At 39.2% G+C, this 20,905-nt stretch overlaps 1 protein-coding gene across 5 annotated transcripts in view; it reads left to right on the forward strand.

Moving 5' to 3' along the window:
- Positions 1–481: 481 nt before the first annotated feature.
- Positions 482–20,905, forward strand: part of LOC124119509 (desmoplakin-like) — a 48,638-nt gene continuing 28,214 nt past the window's right edge. The window contains exon 1 of one of the 5 annotated variants that reach the window (XM_046482041.2): positions 482–738. In XM_046482041.2, coding sequence (XP_046337997.2) covers positions 682–738 — 57 coding nt within the window. In that variant the 5' untranslated portion in view covers positions 482–681. Of the gene's footprint in view, positions 739–8,323; positions 8,993–18,812; positions 18,951–19,020; positions 19,138–20,905 lie in introns of those variants that run through there. The other 4 variants (XM_046482038.2, XM_046482039.2, XM_046482042.2 and 1 more) reach the window with 4 other exon arrangements.

The following is a 20,905-nucleotide window of genomic DNA, read 5'->3' on the forward strand; positions in this document are numbered from 1 at the left end:
TGGTGATCAGGTGTACGTGAGTACTGGACGCTACATCACTGTATACGCCTGGACGTGACATCGCTGTATCCACCTGGACGTGACATTACTGTATCAACCATCACGTGACATCGCTGTATCCACCAGGACGTGACATCACTGTATCCACCAGGACGTGATATCGCTGTATCCACCAGGACGTGACATCACTTTATCCACCAGGACGTGACATCACTGTATCCACCAGGACGTGACATCGCTGTATCCACCAGGACGTGACATCACTGATCCACCAGGACGTGACATCGCTGTATCCACCTGGACGTGACATCGCTGTATCCACCAGGACTTGACATCACTGTATCAACCATCACGTGACATCGCTGTATCCACCTGGGCGTGACATCACTTTTTCCACCAGGACGTGTCTCATTGTATCCACCAGGACGTGACATCACTGTATCCACCTGGACGTGACATTACTGTATCAACCATCACGTGACATCGCTGTGTCCACCAGGACGTGACATCACTGTATCCACCTGGACGTGACATTACTGTATCAACCATCACGTGACATCGCTGTATCCACCTGGGCGTGACATCACTTTATCCACCTGGACGTGTCTCATTGTATCCACCAGGACGTGACATCACTGTATCCAATTGGACGTGACAACACTGTATCCACAAGGGACGTTTATGATGGGGGCGCCGGACAACGTGTGTGTCAGATATGACTTCTACATCAACACTGAGGTAAGACTGTTGAGTGCACCACGGTAATAACTATAGATAGCGTCGAGGTAAGGCTGTTGGGTACAGCTAGGTAAGACCTTAGAGAACTGATACAGTAAAACAGGTCTGAGGTTACACCTGCCAAAACTATGGTGGAGTTTTGCCTACTAGTAATACTATGGTGGCTGAATGACCTGTGTCATAATGACTCCACATTCAACTCTTCATATGTTCATATCGTCATACACCATGATCATGAAATTCATTGACAGTACACCGTCCCCTAATATGTCTACACGAACAGCGAACCACGAACTGAACAAGTGCCAGTGGTAGATTGTAGAACCGTTTGTAAGGATGAACAAGGCATCAGTGAAGGCACACAATGTCTGAACAGGGCAAACCCGTCGTCTTTACTGTTCTCAAAGATTCACGCCGGCAGTCCACGCGGCACCCACCCAATCCACATTTAGTCGTAGGCCCGACAAGCACGGATGCATGATTACCCAAACACTCTGACCAGAGACACAAACACTACTGTCAGTGATAACTGGGTTCAGGCATTCATCATTCCGATAAGGCGACAGACTTGATGACAATATCCATCATATATATTCCCTCGTTATGGGAACATGTTCATGTATAATAAAGCACATATTGATGTAACTCAACATCTTGCACATGAAGCTCCAGCCCTTCAACTGTTTCCTGTTCTACTGGGGTACATTGTTCCCAAAAATTCTTGATTTTTTTTATTATGCTTCAGACTGATGAAAACAAATGGAGAAATTGTCTGACACAAAACTGACATTGTTGGAAGGAGTTTTTCTTTAAGAATATTCAGGCTCATAGTTTTAATTTAAAATATCTGGTTTTGCAGTTGGAGCTGAAAAAAATATGTAATCCAATAATCTATGCATCCTAGCGTTCATTCACCTGATTGAGTTATCCTATTCTCCGCAACGTTGTGTTCCTCATAATAAAGAAGTTGACATCCATAAATTCTCTTTCCTAATGTATTGATCAGTTGGCGAACACACCCTGAGTTCATTTAAAAAGTAGGATCCTGTGATCTTATATAAATGCCATAGGGCTTTTTCCGTTGCAAACATATTCATCATTTCAGAAAGCACAATGTCTAAGAAGCTGAACCTAATATAACAGTAACTGTTGCTTCCGCGCAGGTTTCAAGCTTAGCAGTCTTTTTGATTTGACACACACTGTGTGGAAACTAGGGATGTAATGCATGATGTATCCAGCCATATCGCCGAGCTGCAGTTGTCCATTGTCGGAAGGAATATCAATAGTTGCCATCGATACAACAGTAAACTGGCGATTGCAATTCCAGCCAGGTGCAATGAAATGAGCAAATTATTTTTTAAAATGTACTTTACCGTTCCCTTTAAACCACCCGTAGAGACATGTTCATGCCCTTCTATCAGAATCAGGCTCTATCACGTCGAAAAAAGCAAGTCGACATGAAACTGGCGGTCTATTCTATAGCAATATTTTCACAACTGTGCTAAATCTCTGATCGAAGATAATGTGTTGATAATGTTAATAGTAAAGGGTGGGTAGGCTGAAATCGCAGTTTCTACCATCTAACTTTGTATTGACTACCCCTGCAGGTGCGTCATGAAACTACCCTGGTATTGACTATCCCTGCAGGTGTGTCATGAAACTACCTTTGTATTGACTACCACTGCAGGTGAGTCATGAAAATACCCTGGTATTAACTACCCCTGCAGGTGCGTCATGAAACTACCCTGGTATTGACTACCCCTGCAGTTGTGTCATGAAACTACCCTGGTATTAACTACGCCTGCAGGTGTGTCATGAAACTACCCTGGTATTAACTATCCCTGCAGGTGTGTCATGAAACTAACCTGGTATTGACTACCCCTGCAGTTGTGTCATGAAACTACCCTGGTATTGACTACCCCTGCAGGTGTGTCATGAAACTACCCTGGTATTAACTACCCCTGCAGGTGTGTCATGAAACTACCTTTGTATTGACTACCCCTGCAGTTGTGTCATGAAACTACCCTGATATTGACTACCCCTGCAGTTGTGTCATGAAACTACCCTGGTATTGACTACCCCTGCAGGTTTGTCATGAAACTACCCTGGTATTGACTACCCTGCAGGTGTGTCATGAAACTACCCTGGTATTGACAACCCTGCAGTTGTGTCATGAATCTACCCTGGTATTGACTCACCCTGCAGGTGTGTCACGAAACTACCCTGGTATTGACTACCCCTGCAGTTTTGTCATGAAACTACCCTGGTATTGACTACCCCTGCAGGTGTGTCATTACACTACACTGGTATTGACTACCCTTCCAGGTGTGTCATGAAACTATCCTGGTATTGACTACCCCTGCAGGTGTGTCATGAAACTACCCTGGTATTGACTACCCCTGCAGTTGTGTCATGAAACTACCCTGGTATTGACTATCCCTGCAGTTGTGTCATGAAACTACCCTGGTATTGACTACATTTGCAGATGTGTCAGGAAACTACCCTGGTATTGACTACCCCTGCAGTTGTGTCATGAAACTACCCTGATTTTGACTACCCCTGCAGGTGTGTCATGAAACTACCCTGGTATTGACTACCCCTGCAGGTGTTTCATGAAACTACCCTGGTATTGACTACCCCTGCAGGTATGTCATGAAACTACCCTGATATTGACTACCCCTGCAGTTTTGTCATGAAACTACCCTGGTATTGACTACCCCTGCAGGTGTGTTATGAAACTACCCTGGTATTGACTACCCTGCAGGTGTGTCATGAAACTACCTTTGTATTGACTACCCCTGCAGGTGTGTCATGAAACTACCTTTGTATTGACTACCCCTGCAGGTGTGTCATAAAAAACTACCCTGGTATTGACTATCCCTGCAGGGTGTCATGAAACTACCTTGTATTGACTACCCCTGCAGGTGTGTCATGAAACTAACTTTGTATTGACTACCCCTGCAGGTGTGTCATGAAACTACCTTTGTATTGACTACCCCTGCAGGTGTGTCATGAAACTACCCTTGTATTTACTACCCCTGCAGTTGTGTCATGAAACTACCCTGGTATTAACTATCCCTGCAGGTGTGTCATGAAACTACCCTGGTATTAACTATCCCTGTAGTTGTGTCATGAAACTACCCTGGTATTGACTACCCCTGCAGTTGTGTCATGAAACTACCCTGGTATTGACTATCCCTGCAGTTGTGCCATAAAACTACCTTGGTATTGACTATACCTGCAGTTGTGTCATTAAACTGTCATTGTATTGACGATCCCTGCATTTTAGCAGTGAAAAGTGACGACTACATCACTGGTGCACCGCATCAGTTGTACAAAACTTTAGGGCTATGTTCGTACAGTTGAAACTACAACGACCAAATAACGAGAATCTTAGCATTAAACTTCACATTCCAAACTGTAGGCGACATTGTAGCCTGTTTGTTTTCTACACTGTCTAGTACGGGGTGAACAATGTCATGGTTGTTTTCTACACTGTCTAGTACGGGGTGAACAATGTCATGGTTCTTTTCTACACTGTCTAGTACGGTGTGAACAATGTCATGTTTGTTTTCTACACTGTCTAGTGCGGGATGACCAATGTCATGTTTGTTTTCTACACTGTCTAGTAAGGGATGACCAATGTCATGGTTCTTTTCTTCATTGTCTAGTACGGTATGACCAATGTCATGTTTGTTTTCTTCACTGTATAGTACGGGATGAACAATGTCATGGTTGTTTTCTACACTGTCTAGTACGGGGTGAACAATGTCATGTTTGTTTTCTACACTGTCTAGTACGGGATGACCAATGTCATGTTTGTTTTCTACACTGTCTAGTACGGGGTGAACAATGTCATGTTTGTTTTCTATACTGTCTAGTACGGGATGACCAATGTCATGTTTGTTTTCTACACTGTCTAGTACGGGATGAACAATGTCATGTTTGTTTTCTTCATTGTCTAGTACGGGATGACCAATGTCATGGTTGTTTTCTACACTGTCTAGTACGGGATGACCAATGTCATGTTTGTTTTCTTCATTGTCTAGTACGGAATGACCAATGTCATGGTTGTTTTCTACACTGTCTAGTACGGCTGGATGAACAATGTCATGGTTGTTTTGTACACTGTCTATTACGGGATGAACAATGTCAGTGTTGTTTTCTACACTGTCTAGTACGGGATGTACAATGTCATGTTCGTTTTCTACACTGTCTAGTACGGGGTGAACAATTTCATGGTTGTTTTCTACACTGTCTAGTACGGATGAACAATGTCATGTTTGTTTTCTACACTGTCTTGTACGGGATGACCAATGTCATGTTTGTGTTCTACACTCTTTAGTACGGGATGAGTGAGTGAGTATGTTTTTACGCCGCTTTTCGCAACATTCCAGCAATATCACGGCGGGGGACACCAGAAATGGGCTTCACACATTGTACCCATGTCGGGAATCGAACCCGGGTCTTCGGCGCGACGAGCGAACGCTTTAACCACTAGGCTCCCCGACCGCCCCAGTACGGGATGAACAATGTCATGGTTGTTTTCTACACTGTCTAGTACAGTATGAACAATGTCATGGTTGTTTTCTACACTGTCTAGTACAGTATGAACAATGTCATGGTTGTTTTCTACACTGTCTAGTACGGGATGACCAATGTCATGCGTGTTTTGTACACTGTCTAGTACGGGACGATCAATGTCATGTTTGTTTTGTACACTGTCTAGTACGGGATGAACAATGTCATGGTTGCTTTCTACATTGTCTAGTACGCGATGAACAATGTCATGTTTTGTGGTGTCTACAAGTCATCATGTTGTACCACTGACATCACGCACTGTGTTTCATTAGCAGGTAGACGTTGTTTGCTAGGAATGATTAGTTAATTAATGTTAGTTTTAAAAGATTAATGTGGAAAATGACACTAAGAAATGTGTGTTAAGATAAATGCAGATTCAAGTATTTAATATCTGGAGCTAATAAATATTTAAACATAGATCAAGTAATCAAGAATAGATGGTAGACAAATTGTCAGGCTTAAATATGAGCGGTATTCGACCAACAAAGTTATGTCGTTGCAGTCTGTTGCTGGAGACGTGTGTCACATGGAACATCTTAGTTTGATGCCATACATACATGGTGCAATGTGTAAACCCATGATTTGTGCTTTTATCTGTAATGTTGCTGACATATTGACATAACAAAAATGTTGCACCACACTCACTCACTCACTCACTCACTCACTGAATCATTCGCTGAGCTGATAGTGTCACGTTTCCCCTGAAGACATCACACTACCGGACACACACACACACTAATACATCTACCTACACACTCACACATCTACCTACACACTCACACACACACATCTACCTACACACTCACACATCTACCTACACTCTCACACACACACACACATCTACCTACACACTCACACATCTACCTACACACACACACACACATACACACACACACACACACACACACACACACACACACACACACACACACACACACACACACACACACACACACACACACACACACTAATCTACCTACACACTCACTCACACACACACATCTACCTACACACTCACACATCTACCTACACACTCACACACACACACACTCACACACACACGCATCTACCTACACACTCACACATCTACCTACACACTCACACACACTAACACACGCACACACACAACCACACGTGCGTTTAGTGACAGAACAAGATAGTTTAAATAAAATTTCAATTCAAAAGATGACGATCTTCGATTTTACATAAAAAATATGAGCTTGAAATTGTACTTGTTTTGCCAATATTTGAACAGATTGGATCAGAAGTTTTTTACTCCTTATACCTGTGTACCTATGCCGTGACGACATGTGTGAAGTGTTTGTAATCAATACGGAGGTGTTGCATGTACACCGAACACCAGGACTGACATCACGCCCTGTGCCTGATATTGAGATGCCCCGCACTTGATATCAACTGCTAATACTTTAATTAACATCAGACTGCATCCGTGGTCTAGTGTAGAGTGGTTGCTAGAGGTATCTATCTGTTACAGGTAGACATACAGCCATTCATTCCGTCATACTATGTAAACAATGGCATTATATGCTTTTTGAAAGTTCAAATGTCTACTGCCATATCTTTTCTAGGCGTACATTTTATGTCTACAATTGGGTTAGTTTTAGATGAACAAAATCTATTCTTGTTGAACTCACAACATTGTGTAACAGAGATGAAAGTAAATGGGATATCTGACATGACAATGATGACATTCGCATGTCGAGCTCGACCTGCTCTACCGGTTGCTATCTTGTGTCATAGTTGATATTCAGGCAGGGATTCTGTATGAAGAGGCGGCTGTTCATCGCCTCTCACAGCGGTAGATCCAGTTACTGCCCACTCCCTCTTCTCCTTGGTTCTAGTGAAACGTAGATGATGACAGCATTATCAAAGAGTTGATGCGGTGGGTTAGTCTAGTCACTCGTCATGAGGAAGGCCATGGGACTCATAATGTACCTAGCTGACTGGCGAGGTTAGAACATGTATGAGATAGTGTGGACATCTTACTGAGCTATCAGAGAAACGATCAATGGTAACTCTTTGTAATCGTAAGAACTGTTCAAGGAATCTATTGCCGTCCCCAGTCAAGTGGAACCCATCCTTAACTAGCTGCTGTGGGCCTGGCTGTGACACATTGGTCTCCCCCTCCACACGCAACACTTAGCACTGTTGCACACAGAATAAAATTCGTTAAATAGCAGCTGCCTGTAAACAAAGTGGCATTGAATGGCATCAGCTTAACGCAGCAGCTTTGTGTTTCCACATATAACGGTGCAGTCTGTTGCAGGGCCATCAATCATGTCTACAATATGTCAAGGCTAGGTCAGACATGTAGATGGTTGCACGCGTCCACGTATAAAACGAATACCTATAAGGCTACATTCCCCCCAGTGCTGGTCTGACAATAAGTGTTAAACTTCACTTACAGAAGTTTCAAGTGATATCGACGCCTTCGGCGTAATATAATGGCTTAGTGAAAAGAGGCTTATTTTATATGGGCTTATCCTTGTAAATAGATGATTTACAAGTACCTTCTTTTATTGTACTTATAATACCGGGGTTTAGGTATTACTCAACTTTGTACCCAAGCTATAAATCCAGCATCAGAATGTTACCAGTGTACCACACGTGAAGTGTCCGGCCCTTGTCACACCTCACCCGCCACACGTCATACCACGTCACGTCATACCACGTCACGTCATACCACGTCACGTCATACCACGTCACGTCATCAACCTGCACCTGTTTCATATTAATTTATACATGGTTTTTATCCATATCCATATCGGCTGTGAGTTATTCTGTATTTCATTTCCCTGTGTCTGGACAATGACAAGATAATCCTCTAAACGTTAATCTCAGCGCTTCCGCAATATATCCGAGTTTAATTCTGGAACAGCTCTGTGTCCTGTATGCAGCTGACATGTAAGAACTTCCACCCACCCTCTGGTCTATCTCTATCTACACACAGTAATTATCTCTCCCAGTTATTGATCATCACCATCAACAGCAGGTGTATCACTCTGTCTGCCATAGTGACGGACAAACGTTGTGTGCGTGGAGACGTGGGCCCACCCTGGACCCGACTAACCCTCCCTGACAGACCTGGGCCGGACTGGGGTGCCGAGTAACCCTAGGCATTGCCCCTGGATACTTAATATTCCACGTATTAAGTCCATCCGCCCAGCCGGAACGACAGCAAGTCATGCATGTGTCATGGCCGCGTAGGCATGTGTTCTACTCAGTGACCTTGTGGATACAGTTTTCTTTGAGTGCATAGTCATTGTAATTTCGAACTGTCCAAAGCGTGTCCCGGACTCTACAGTTGACTAGTACGGACTCTCTCCCCACCTCGGAAAGTGTTTAAGTGTTTACAACAATGCTTTGAAGAGGACAGATACTGTGTTGCGACCTGACCCATATTTCGTTTCGAGTTGTTTTACGGAGGCACAGTGTCTAGTGAGAGGAGAAATGTCTGTACGGTGGTGATCCTTTCACCACCCACTCAGATCCCCAGTGCTGATCTCGCCAGCACCCGATACTCCACCTGCACGGCGAGGAGTGGTCAGACGCAGGACACAGACCTACCACCATGCTGACAGCCGCTCTCATCTGGTTCTACTTTCGTGACCTGGCCAACTACCTGTTGGACTGTGCCGAGTACCGCCACCAGGTAAGACCACTACCCCCATCCCACTCACTCCCCCCACCAACTTCAGTAGCATACCCAGTAGAACGTGGACCCCCCCCCCCCCCCCCCCCCCCATCAGCCACTGCATCAATCAATAACACATCCCGTCAAGTCTGGTGTTGTATGCAAGTCACTAGGAGAGGATCACATGGGGACGATCGACCTCAGCTCATGTCACTTGTGGTTGATGTTTACCAGAGACCATGTACCGTTATATGGTCTCTGTGTTTACATATAAAAGTGTATTTCTTCAGACAGTTTTTCTAATAGTTGAAGGGAGACAACTGCGACGAGCGACTGTGAAAGTGTGACTTATGTGACAGACATCAATAGTCCACAGATTGTCCAACATCACAAACATACGGTGGCTCATCAGCATGAGGCAATCCCACCAAGCATATCTGAATTTTTAATCAGATTTCTGAAATCATGTGCACAATGTGCATTCTCTATTTGAAATTTACAATGTGTGAAGCCCATTTGTGGTGTACCCCCGCCGTGATATTGCTGGAATATTGCTGAAAGCGGCGTAAAACCATACTCACTATTTGAAATTAAAACAATAATTAACACCCTGTTAACGATATGAGGACCTTATCATGATTTAACTCATTTCGACGTGTGTACCTTCGCATACAAAAGCAAAGCAATTAATTTACAGAAATGTACAGAAATGGGAAATACTTTTATTCATGTACAGAAATTTGAAACACTATTAGTCAGGTACAGAAAAGCAAAACATCATTAGCCATGTACAGAAATACAAAACACTATTAGTCATGTACAGAAATACAAAACACTATTAGTCATGTACAGATATGTGAAACACTATTAGTCATGTACAGAAATGTGAAACACTATTAGTCATGTACAGAAATTTAAAACACTATGGTAAAATTTGACTATGGAAATAAAAGACAAACATTTTGCTATAACGATATGCAACACAAACATTCTGCTATTACAATTTTAAACACAAACATTCAGATGTGGAAAAAAACAAAACATTATAATCTGAAGATATATAACAAAAACATTCTACTATGGAAATATAAAACACAAACATTCTACTACCACAGTATGTAACACCAACATTCAGATATGGAAATATTAAACACAAACATTCAGATATAGAAATATTAAACACAAACATTCAGATATGGAAATATTAAACACCAACATTCAGATATAGAAATATTAAACACAAACATTCAGATATAGAAATATTAAACACCAACATTCAGATATGGATATATTAAACACCAACATTCAGATATGGAAATATTAAACACAAACATTCAGATATAGAAATATTAAACACCAACATTCAGATATGGATATATTAAACACCAACATTCAGATATGGAAATATTAAACACAAACATTCAGATATAGAAATATTAAACACCAACATTCAGATATGGAAATATTAAACACAAACATTCAGATATGGAAATATTAAACACAAACATTCAGATATGGAAATATTAAACACCAACATTCAGATATAGAAATATTAAACACCAACATTCAGATATGGATATATTAAACACCAACATTCAGATATGGAAATATTAAACACCAACATTCAGATATGGAAATATTAAACACCAACATTCAGATATGGAAATATTAAACACCAACATTCAGATATGGAAATATTAAACACCAACATTCAGATATGGAAATATTAAACACCAACATTCAGATATGGAAATATTAAACACCAACATTCAGATATGGAAATATTAAACACAAACATTCAGATATGGAAATATTAAACACAAACATTCAGATATAGAAATATTAAACACCAACATTCAGATATGGATATATTAAACACCAACATTCAGATATGGAAATATTAAACACCAACATTCAGATATGGAAATATTAAACACCAACATTCAGATATGGAAATATTAAACACCAACATTCAGATATGGAAATATTAAACACCAACATTCAGATATGAAAATATTCAACACAAACATTCAGATTTTGAAATATTAAACACCAACATTCAGATATGGAAATATTAAACACCAACATTCAGATATTGAAATATTAAACACCAACATTCAGATGTGGAAATGTAGAACTCAAACATTCAGATATGGAAATATTAAACACCAATATTCAGATGTGGAAATGCTAAACACAAACAATCAGATATGGAAATATTAAACACAAACATTCAGATGTGGAAATATTAAACACAAACATTCAGATGTGGAAATATTAAAGACAAATATTCAGGTGTGGAAATATTAAACACCAACATTCAGATTTGGAAATGTTAAACACCAACATTCAGATATGGAAATATTAAACACCAACCTTCAGATATGGAAATATTAAACACAAAAATTCGGATGTGGAAATATTAAAGACAAATATTCAGATGTTGAAATATTAAACACCAACATTCAGATATTGAAATATTAAACACCAACATTCAGATGTGGAAATGTAGAACTCAAACATTCAGATATGGAAATATTAAACACCAATATTCAGATATGGAAATGTTAAACACAAACAATCAGATATGGAAATTTTAAACACCAACATTCAGATATGGAAATATTAAACACAAACATTCAGATGTGGAAATATTAAAGACAAATATTCAGGTGTGGAAATATTAAACACCAACATTCAGATATGGAAATGTTAAACACCAACATTCAGATATGGAAATATTAAACACCAACCTTCAGATATGGAAATATTAAACACAAAAATTCGGATGTGGAAATATTAAAGACAAATATTCAGATGTTGAAATATTAAACACAAACATTCAGATATGGAAATATTAAACACCAACATTCAGATATGGAAATATTAAACACCAACATTCAGATATAGAAATGTTAAACACCAACATTCAGATATGGAAATATTAAACACCAACATTCAGATGTTGAAATATTAAACACCAACATTCAGATATGGAAATATTAAACACAAAAATTCGGATGTGGAAATATTAAAGACAAATATTCAGATGTTGAAATATTAAACACCAACATTCAGATATGGAAATATTAAACACCAACATTCAGATATGGAAATATTAAACACGAACATTCATATATGGAAATGTTAAACACCAACATTCATATATGGAAATATTAAACACGAACATTCAGATGTGGAAATATTAAACACGAACATTCATATATGGAAATGTTAAACACCAACATTCAGATATGGAAATATTAAACACCAACATTCAGATATGGAAATATTAAACACAAACATTCAGATATGGAAATATCAAACACCAACATTCAGATATGGAAATATCAAACATCAACATTCAGATATGGAAATATTAAACACCAACATTCAGATATGGAAATATTAAACACCAACATTCAGATATGGAAATGTTAAACACCAACATTCAGATATGGAAATATTAAACACCAACATTCAGATATGGAAATATCAAACACCAACATTCAGATATGGAAATATTAAACACCAACATTCAGATGTGGAAATGTAGAACTCAAACATTTAGATATGGAAATATAAAACACAAACATTCAGATATGGAAATATTAAACACAAACATTCAGATATGGAAATATAACACACCAACATTCAGGTATGGACATATCAAACACATTCAGAAATGGAAATATAAAACACATTCAGATATTGAAATATAAAACACAAGCATTCAGGATATGGAAATATAGAACACAAACATTCAGATCTTGAAATATAAAACACATTCAGATATGGAAATATAAAACACATTTTCAGATATGAAAAAATAAAACACAAGCATTCAGATATGGAAATATAGAACACAAACATTCAGATCTGGAAATATAAAACACACATTTAGATATGGAAATATAACACACAATCAGATATGGAAATATAAAACACACATTCAGATATGGAAATATAAAACACATTCAGATATGGAAATATAAAACACACATTCAGATATGGAAATATAAAACACACATTCAGATATGGAAATATAAAACACACAATCATATATGGAAATATAAAACACATTCAGATATGGAAATATAAAACACACATTCAGATATGGAAATATAAAACACACATTCAGATATGGAAATATAAAACACATAATCAGATATGGAAATATAAAACACACATTCAGATATGGAATATAAAACACAATCAGATATGGAAACATGAAACACACATTCAGATATGGAAATATAAAACACACATTTAGATATGGAAATATAAAACACACATTCGGATATGGAAATATAAAACACATTCAGATATTGAAAAAATAGAACACAAACATTCAGATATGGAAATATAGAACACAAACATTCAGATCTGGAAATATAAAAAACCCAATTAGGTATGGAAATATAACACACAATCAGATATGGAAATATAAAACACAAGCATTCAGATATGGAAATATAAAACACACATTTAGATATGGAAATATAAAACACACATTCAGATATGGAAAAATTAAACACACATTCAGACGTGGAAATATAAAAAATATTCAGATATGGAAATATAAAACACATTCAGATATTGAAAAAATAGAACACAAACATTCAGGTGCGGAAAAATAGAACACAAAATATATAGATATGAAAATATAAAACACAAACAAGAGTTCACTAAAATGTTCAACGCAAAACGTCATATCCAGAAAAGAACATCTTTAACACTCATATCTGAAATGTAAAAAAACAAAACAAATAAAACATTCATATACAATTATATAAAACGCAAACATTCTTAACCAGGATAGTAAAACATATATGAAACATTCATTAATAGAAAGGAAAACTACAGTTCACGAGTACGCCATTCAATCTCTCGCCCAGGGTTGGTGGACGAAATGTACAATGTTCATTTTTATTTCTGCAATCAAGAATTGAACCAGTAACATACAGAAAGTTTTCTGCGTGCTTGTTTAAATTCATCCCGCTTATATAATCCCACTCAATCAAACCCATTCTGCTAATTGATGAATTTCTTTTATGATAAAGTCATCTCAACACTCAGAACAAACCGAACAAACCAGACCACACAGTACTGTCGGAAACCGATAACACACTTCCACCACACACCCGTCACAGACAGCACCACACATAGGTACGCTCAGCATGCCTGACCACACAGTACTGTCGGAAACCGATAACACACTTCCACCACACACCCGTCACAGACAGCACCACACATAGGTACGCTCAGCATGCCTGACCACACAGTACTGTCGGAAACCAATAACACACTTCCACCACACACCCGTCACAGACAGCACCACACATAGGTACGCTCAAGCATGCCTGACCACACAGTACTGTCGGAAACCGATAACACACTTCCACCACACACCCGTCACAGACAGCACCACACATAGGTACGCTCAGCATGCCTGACCGTTCTACGTGATACATACTTTCTGTGAACATGCCAGTCGTTTTAAAGGCAGTATATGTTTAATTTTAATCCAGGGATTAGCGAAAGTTCCATTTCCTATATTAATTTGGCGGCGCTAAATAAACTTTAGAACCGATCGCGCATCTCCCCTCCAACGTGTCAAAGATTACAAAAAACCAATAGGTTTACTTTAACAGCAGGTTCACATTCTACGACGAAGGACAAACGTGTTCTCAACAGCTTGTGTTGTCATCATATCGATATCTTTGTTATAGTATCAATTTCGTCACGTTTTCAGTATGTTGAGGCAACGATTTGTTTCCAAGTAATATGGGCGTGTTGAATGTATGTCAGTCCAGGAAACAACTAAAAATGATATACCCTTTATGTCAATGTTTTAAACACATCCATGTGAAACAAAAGCAAATTTAAATATTGTTTTTATATCGCTGTTATATCTTCATAACATTAGTGATAAATTTAAAGTTTTGAAGGACGACCAGAAAGCGTGTAAGCTAGCAAAACTACAATTGGAATAGACAATAGATCTTGTATATAATTTCATAGTATTTGATTGTTCCTTTCGTAATATTAATGACATGGTGTTTTGATTTTTTTCAGTTAAATTTGTAATTTATTTGTTTTGTCACCATAGTTACTGCATTAAGCTGATTGTTATTTTTACCTTTAAATCACACCAAAATCAAGTGTCCTTTCCGTCAAATGTCCAATTTGAGAGATTTTCAATTTCCTTCCATATCTTTCCGCATACTTGGAATACCATAATTGGTTTTATTATCATTTATTGTAGGCTTAATGTAAGAGTCGTTTATTTCTTTCATGAAATATCAACATTTTCTACAGCAACTTTAAGGATGTTATTAAAATGTACAAGCTTTAATAGTTAAATAATGATGACTCCCTGAATAGAATCCGACCTCGGCAATGTCGGATATGACCATTTAATGAACATGTGGGATAAGCTTGGTATTGCCCGCATTTTCGCACAATCCTTACGTCGACTATCCGTACCTTTTCTCCCAATACCAATTGTCGTATCTCTACCACCCTTGGGTGCGATCGTTAAGCCACTACGTTTATCTGCGTTGCCCAGTTACATCTACAGGGGAGACCTCACCAGGCACTCCCCTCTCACAAATAACGTCATTCACTATATGACGTCATCAAGTTGTGTTCGAATCTCCAGAAACGACCTTTATGATAGAACAATGTTTTATCGAGAAATAAACCACGCTTCGTTCTTAATTGATCTCTGCGATTTATCGCGTAGCTATCTTATATATCTTGATAGATAAGGAAACTTGTATTCACGCGACATTTCTGTCTAACTTCTTGGAATTGAAACATACTACAGACTCTTCTCTACAATCATTTTGCATACCAACTTCTTCTTTATTGTGATAATACACCACACAGGGTTACATGGAATATGCCAGCATTTTTATTGTGTATAAGTAGGCGGTAGATATACATCAGGAGTGTGAATAAGTACATTGTATTGTTTTACACAGCCCCCTTAACACAGATATCCTTTTACTGGAGAATAACTGCAGTAATTTATAATACTTAGGCTTTAAATAGTAATAACAGTTGAGATAGTACTGTCTTTCTGTCAGAAAGCTGGAACATTCAAGTAGAAATTCAATGAGAAATGTTATCTTGCTAACATACTGCACAGATTGACTCAGCATATCTCCCTTTCCGTTAACTTTGTTTTTGACATTTTTCAGTGGGGAAAATATCATAATTACTTCTTTCCAAAACGACATTTTTATTAGTTTGGAACACTATTTTCACTAACAATGACAATGCACGGCAAATATTATTGACATTAAACATAAAAGACACAAAAGTCTTTCAATCCACGTCAATGTCTGTACATGAAATATGTCGAGCACAGGTACTGAGACTGAGATTGTAATGCCATGACGTTTCCATAAGTTTTATCAGTGTTATTTCGCCAAATGAAACGGCAGCAACTCATTAGTATTTATTTTTTCCTTTCTTGGACTAAGAATACTACAGAAAATATGATTAAGTTTGGGTAATGATAAATATTCTAGTACAACATTTCTGCCTTTATGTGTTAAAGGTCTCAGTGGCAATGATAATATTTTCAAAGTACCATACCCTTCTAAGAGCCAACGGCAGGAACACAACAAAAAACCCAGAGCCTAAAGGTGTAGTTTATATAATTGACTGCAACTGCGGTCAGTCTTAGGTAGGTGAAACATCTCGCCCCATCAACACCAGAATCAAAGAGCACAAAACCTCAACCATCATATCAGACAGCAAATCAGCCATCTCGGACCATATCAGCAACTGTCCTAATCACAACATCAACTGGGACAACGTCCAAATCCTCTCCAACAACCTCCATGATTTCACTAAAAGAAAACTAACAAAAGTAGTCCACATTAGTCCACAGATCGAGGCTATTTCATCCCATCCGCCTACTATGAACTCATTAAGCAATAATCACTAGACCTATACAAGCTTATCCTGTTTAATTGGCTTCATGTCCCATTGGCTTCTACCCATGGGTTCTCTGTCCCTCTTGTTGTGACATTATTATCCTTCCGTTGTCATTACTTACCCATGTTAACCCACTCATATTTACAATTGTTGTTACTATTAATACTCTACTGTTCATCCTCCACCTACTATATATATTCTGTACAATGTCCCTCATTCAGCCGTGTGCGAAATACGCATCAGTCGGAAAGCGCACGTTAAATCTCCAAAGTAAGTAAGTAAGTACCCTCATTCAGTCTTGCTTGACAACGGTATACGGATCTATACCCAAACGTCGCCGTTACAGTATTAAAGAAGTTGTTATCCATAAACTGTGTCTACTTTGTCATCCGTCAACTTCTAAGTAATGCCTATCAAACAATTCGATAATATTTTCATTTCTTTTTCTATCTTATCCAAAGTATGTATATAATTAAACTTTAGAACGTGTTTGTAAATCTACATCATGGTCTATGGCAAATGAGCTAAACTTTTGTCCAGCCAGAATTTCGATTCCTTACACATCTGGTACCTTGATCTCTTTTTTACCTTATCCGTATCAACCTTTCACGAGTTTCACGATCGCCTTGTGAGACCGGGACCTTGCATCACAAAGGTGACAATCACTGAATACGCCAAGAGATGCTGAGAGTTTCAATTGTCGTCAGTGGAACTTGTTCCAGCAGTACATAAGCGCTTATGCTTACGCGCTTTGGTATTCCATAATGTGTAATACAGCTGTATGTTTATTATACAGGTGATCTCTTCACGGATAAGAAATAATAATAATATATATATATATATATATATATATATATATATATATGGCCGTTTTGGAGAAATAAAACTGACATAGAGTTGTCTGAATTTTACAATCATAAACATACGATCAGAACTAATTTGGGGCGATATATTTGCTGCACGGAAGTTGCACAGGACATCATGTGGTATGAGAAAAGTCAAATGCAGAACAGCGTGTCCTTGTAGTCGACTATGTTATTCAGAGACAGGTCTCTATGATTTAAAACCTTTGACTGGATCAAGTTTCCTCCAAACTCATGGTCCATTTTCCCAACGATATTGTGATTGATATTATTGTAACCCAACATACGATTTATTAAGTCAACATTTATCACTAGGTTAGCGTGATTTCCACCTGCATAGTTTATCGAATACACATCTAACAGCTTCAACAGAAGTTTTAACATGGACCACTGCCCGTGGAAACGATGGAACAGACGCTACATATTTCACCACTACCTGAATACACCTGCACGTTCACTACTCACATAGACCACAGGTAGTCTGAGATATTAAACAATACTACACACCGCACTGACACCAGTCTGCCACTCTAAATGAGGGCTATCTTTACATTAAGTCAGCTATAAACCTTTACACTGTATGGGAAATTGGATAAAAGCGATCACCAATACACGCCCCACCGTTATCCAGCTGTTTGGGTGGCAGGACAGGAATTGACTAAAGTCTGTGCGTCCCGGGCCAGAGAGCTAGTAACCTATAAGACCTGTGCTTTAATCCCCCTCCCCGCTCTTGAGCTGCTCCCCGGTACAGGCAACTATATATGTCATTTTCATAAATGTCACAGCGATATCCTGTTCCCACTAACTATGTCGACTAGCTTGTTTTCATTCAGTTATATATAGAAACTTCACAACTTACAAAGTTTAACCAGTGACCATACATATACCATGTGGTCTTTTTATTAACAAATGTGATTTTGATCAACTTTTCAATTTCCGACTTCCTATTTGCCCTTGTTTGGTAATTTTGTTCCTGTCAGTTATGTAAGAGTGATGGGAGGGTTTGTACGAACGTCCGGGAGAGTATCCGCGAGGGGCGGGGCTAGCGGTGTGGGAGTCGGGCTTCACTGGTCACACACTACACATTAGACCCATACGGCACAACGCGCGTCTCCACACAACCGTGAGCTGGGTACTACACACCACACAGGACAGCACAGGTAGGACCTTCTCTATGTATCTGAAACACACCTCGCGGAGATAACTCCACTGCTTTGTAATTGTTACAACTGCCTTAAACAAACAGTATGTGTTTAATTTGTGACCGGGCATAGCTTGTGTGCACCTGGGCCCCAACACTCTGCATGCAGCTGCATCATCTTCAACTACGTTATTCTGTAACTGTGGGTAAGTTCATATTGGAAATATTGGAAATCATTCCCTTTGAACATCAATAACCCTCTGTTACAGAAATCACGTTTTGAGATAAAAAAAAAATGCGTTGTATAGATTAATATGGAACAGCTCTTCCTTCTTAATGGTGGTAGAGTTTTGTCCATAAAAGCGTTCCATCAGCTTGCCTGTTTACTCTAGACGTGATGACTTCTTCTTACCCTTTTCTCAACTGTTATGACAGACATATGTACCCATGTTGTGTTCCATTCAACGTCATATGTACCCATGTTGTGTTCCATTCAACGTCATATGTACCCATGTTGTGTTCCACTCAACGTCATATGTAGCGTCCGCCCGGAGAGCGGAAGGTCCGGGGTTCGATCCCCGGCCGCGTCATACCAAAAGACGTTAAAAGATGGTACTTGTTGTTACCCTGTCTGGCGCTCGGCATTAAGGGGCTAAAACAAGGACTGGTCGGCTCGGAGTCAGTATACTGTGTCTGAGTGGGGTATTCATGTTAAAACTGCGGCATGGTATCTCAGTGAGCTAGCACTATAAATCGGCATCAGTCCGGACTAGTACAAGCAGCCACACACACACACGTGCATGCACGTCGCTATATAAGTGCAATAATCTTGGACGCGACGTTAAACCAAATTTCACCTCACCTCACCTCACCTCATATGTGGGGCGGTCGGGTAGCCTAGTGGTTCAAGCGTTCGCTCGTCACGCCGAAGACCCGGGTTCGATTCCCGACATGGGTACAATGTGTAAAGCCCATTTCTGGTGTCCCCCGCCGTGATATTGCTGGAAAATTGCTAAAAGCGGCGTAAAACCAAACTCACTCACTCACTCACCTCATATGTACCCATGTTGTGTTCCATTCAACGTCATAGGTACCCATGTTGTGTTCCATTCAACGTCATAGGTACCCATGTTGTGTTCCATTCAACGTCATAGGTACCCATGTTGTGTTCCATTCAACGTCATAGGTACCCATGTTGTGTTCCATTCAACGTCATAGGTACCCATGTTGTGTTCCATTCAACGTCATAGGTACCCATGTTGTGTTCCATTCAACGTCATAGGTACCCATGTTGTGTTCCATTCAACGTCATAGGTACCCATGTTGTGTTCCATTCAACGTCATAGGTACCCATGTTGTGTTCCATTCAACGTCATAGGTACCCATGTTGTGTTCCATTCAACGTCATAGGTACCCATGTTGTGTTCCATTCAACGTCATAGGTACCCATGTTGTGTTCCATTCAACGTCATAGGTACCTGTTTCACCCTTTTCGCGAACACCACTGTTCTCATCGCTGACTGTAGGTGATGACTTCGTATACTTTGTATCAGGTCAGGTACAAATATATCCATGTTTGTATCCAAGTCAAGTCCATGCCATAAGTCATTGCGTCTATATCTATATTACACTCCAGTCTCCGCTAGGTGCCCCACCTCTACACCGGCTTCTGTTAGCCGATGGATTAAGCAAATATACGGTGTGCGTCAATACTGCAACTTGACATTATTTAAATGTATGCGTCAGAGAGACTATACACTTAGTATCGATGCGAGTCCATATCTACATTAGTTTATATTATGTGCTATGCAAACTATGCGGGGATGAATTGTTATTAGACATCGACACGGACAGCGAATGTATTTGACAGAATGTGGAACCACTGTATCATAACTGTAAATCCATTTACATAGTGTCCACAACTGGGTATCGTACCTCTGGACATTCACATAACGACATTGAGCTGCACACGAT

The sequence above is a fragment of the Haliotis rufescens genome, unplaced genomic scaffold (genome assembly GCF_023055435.1).
Source record: "Haliotis rufescens isolate VD_foot unplaced genomic scaffold, xgHalRufe1.0.p SCAF_9, whole genome shotgun sequence".
NCBI classification, from domain to species: Eukaryota; Metazoa; Mollusca; class Gastropoda; order Lepetellida; family Haliotidae; genus Haliotis; species Haliotis rufescens.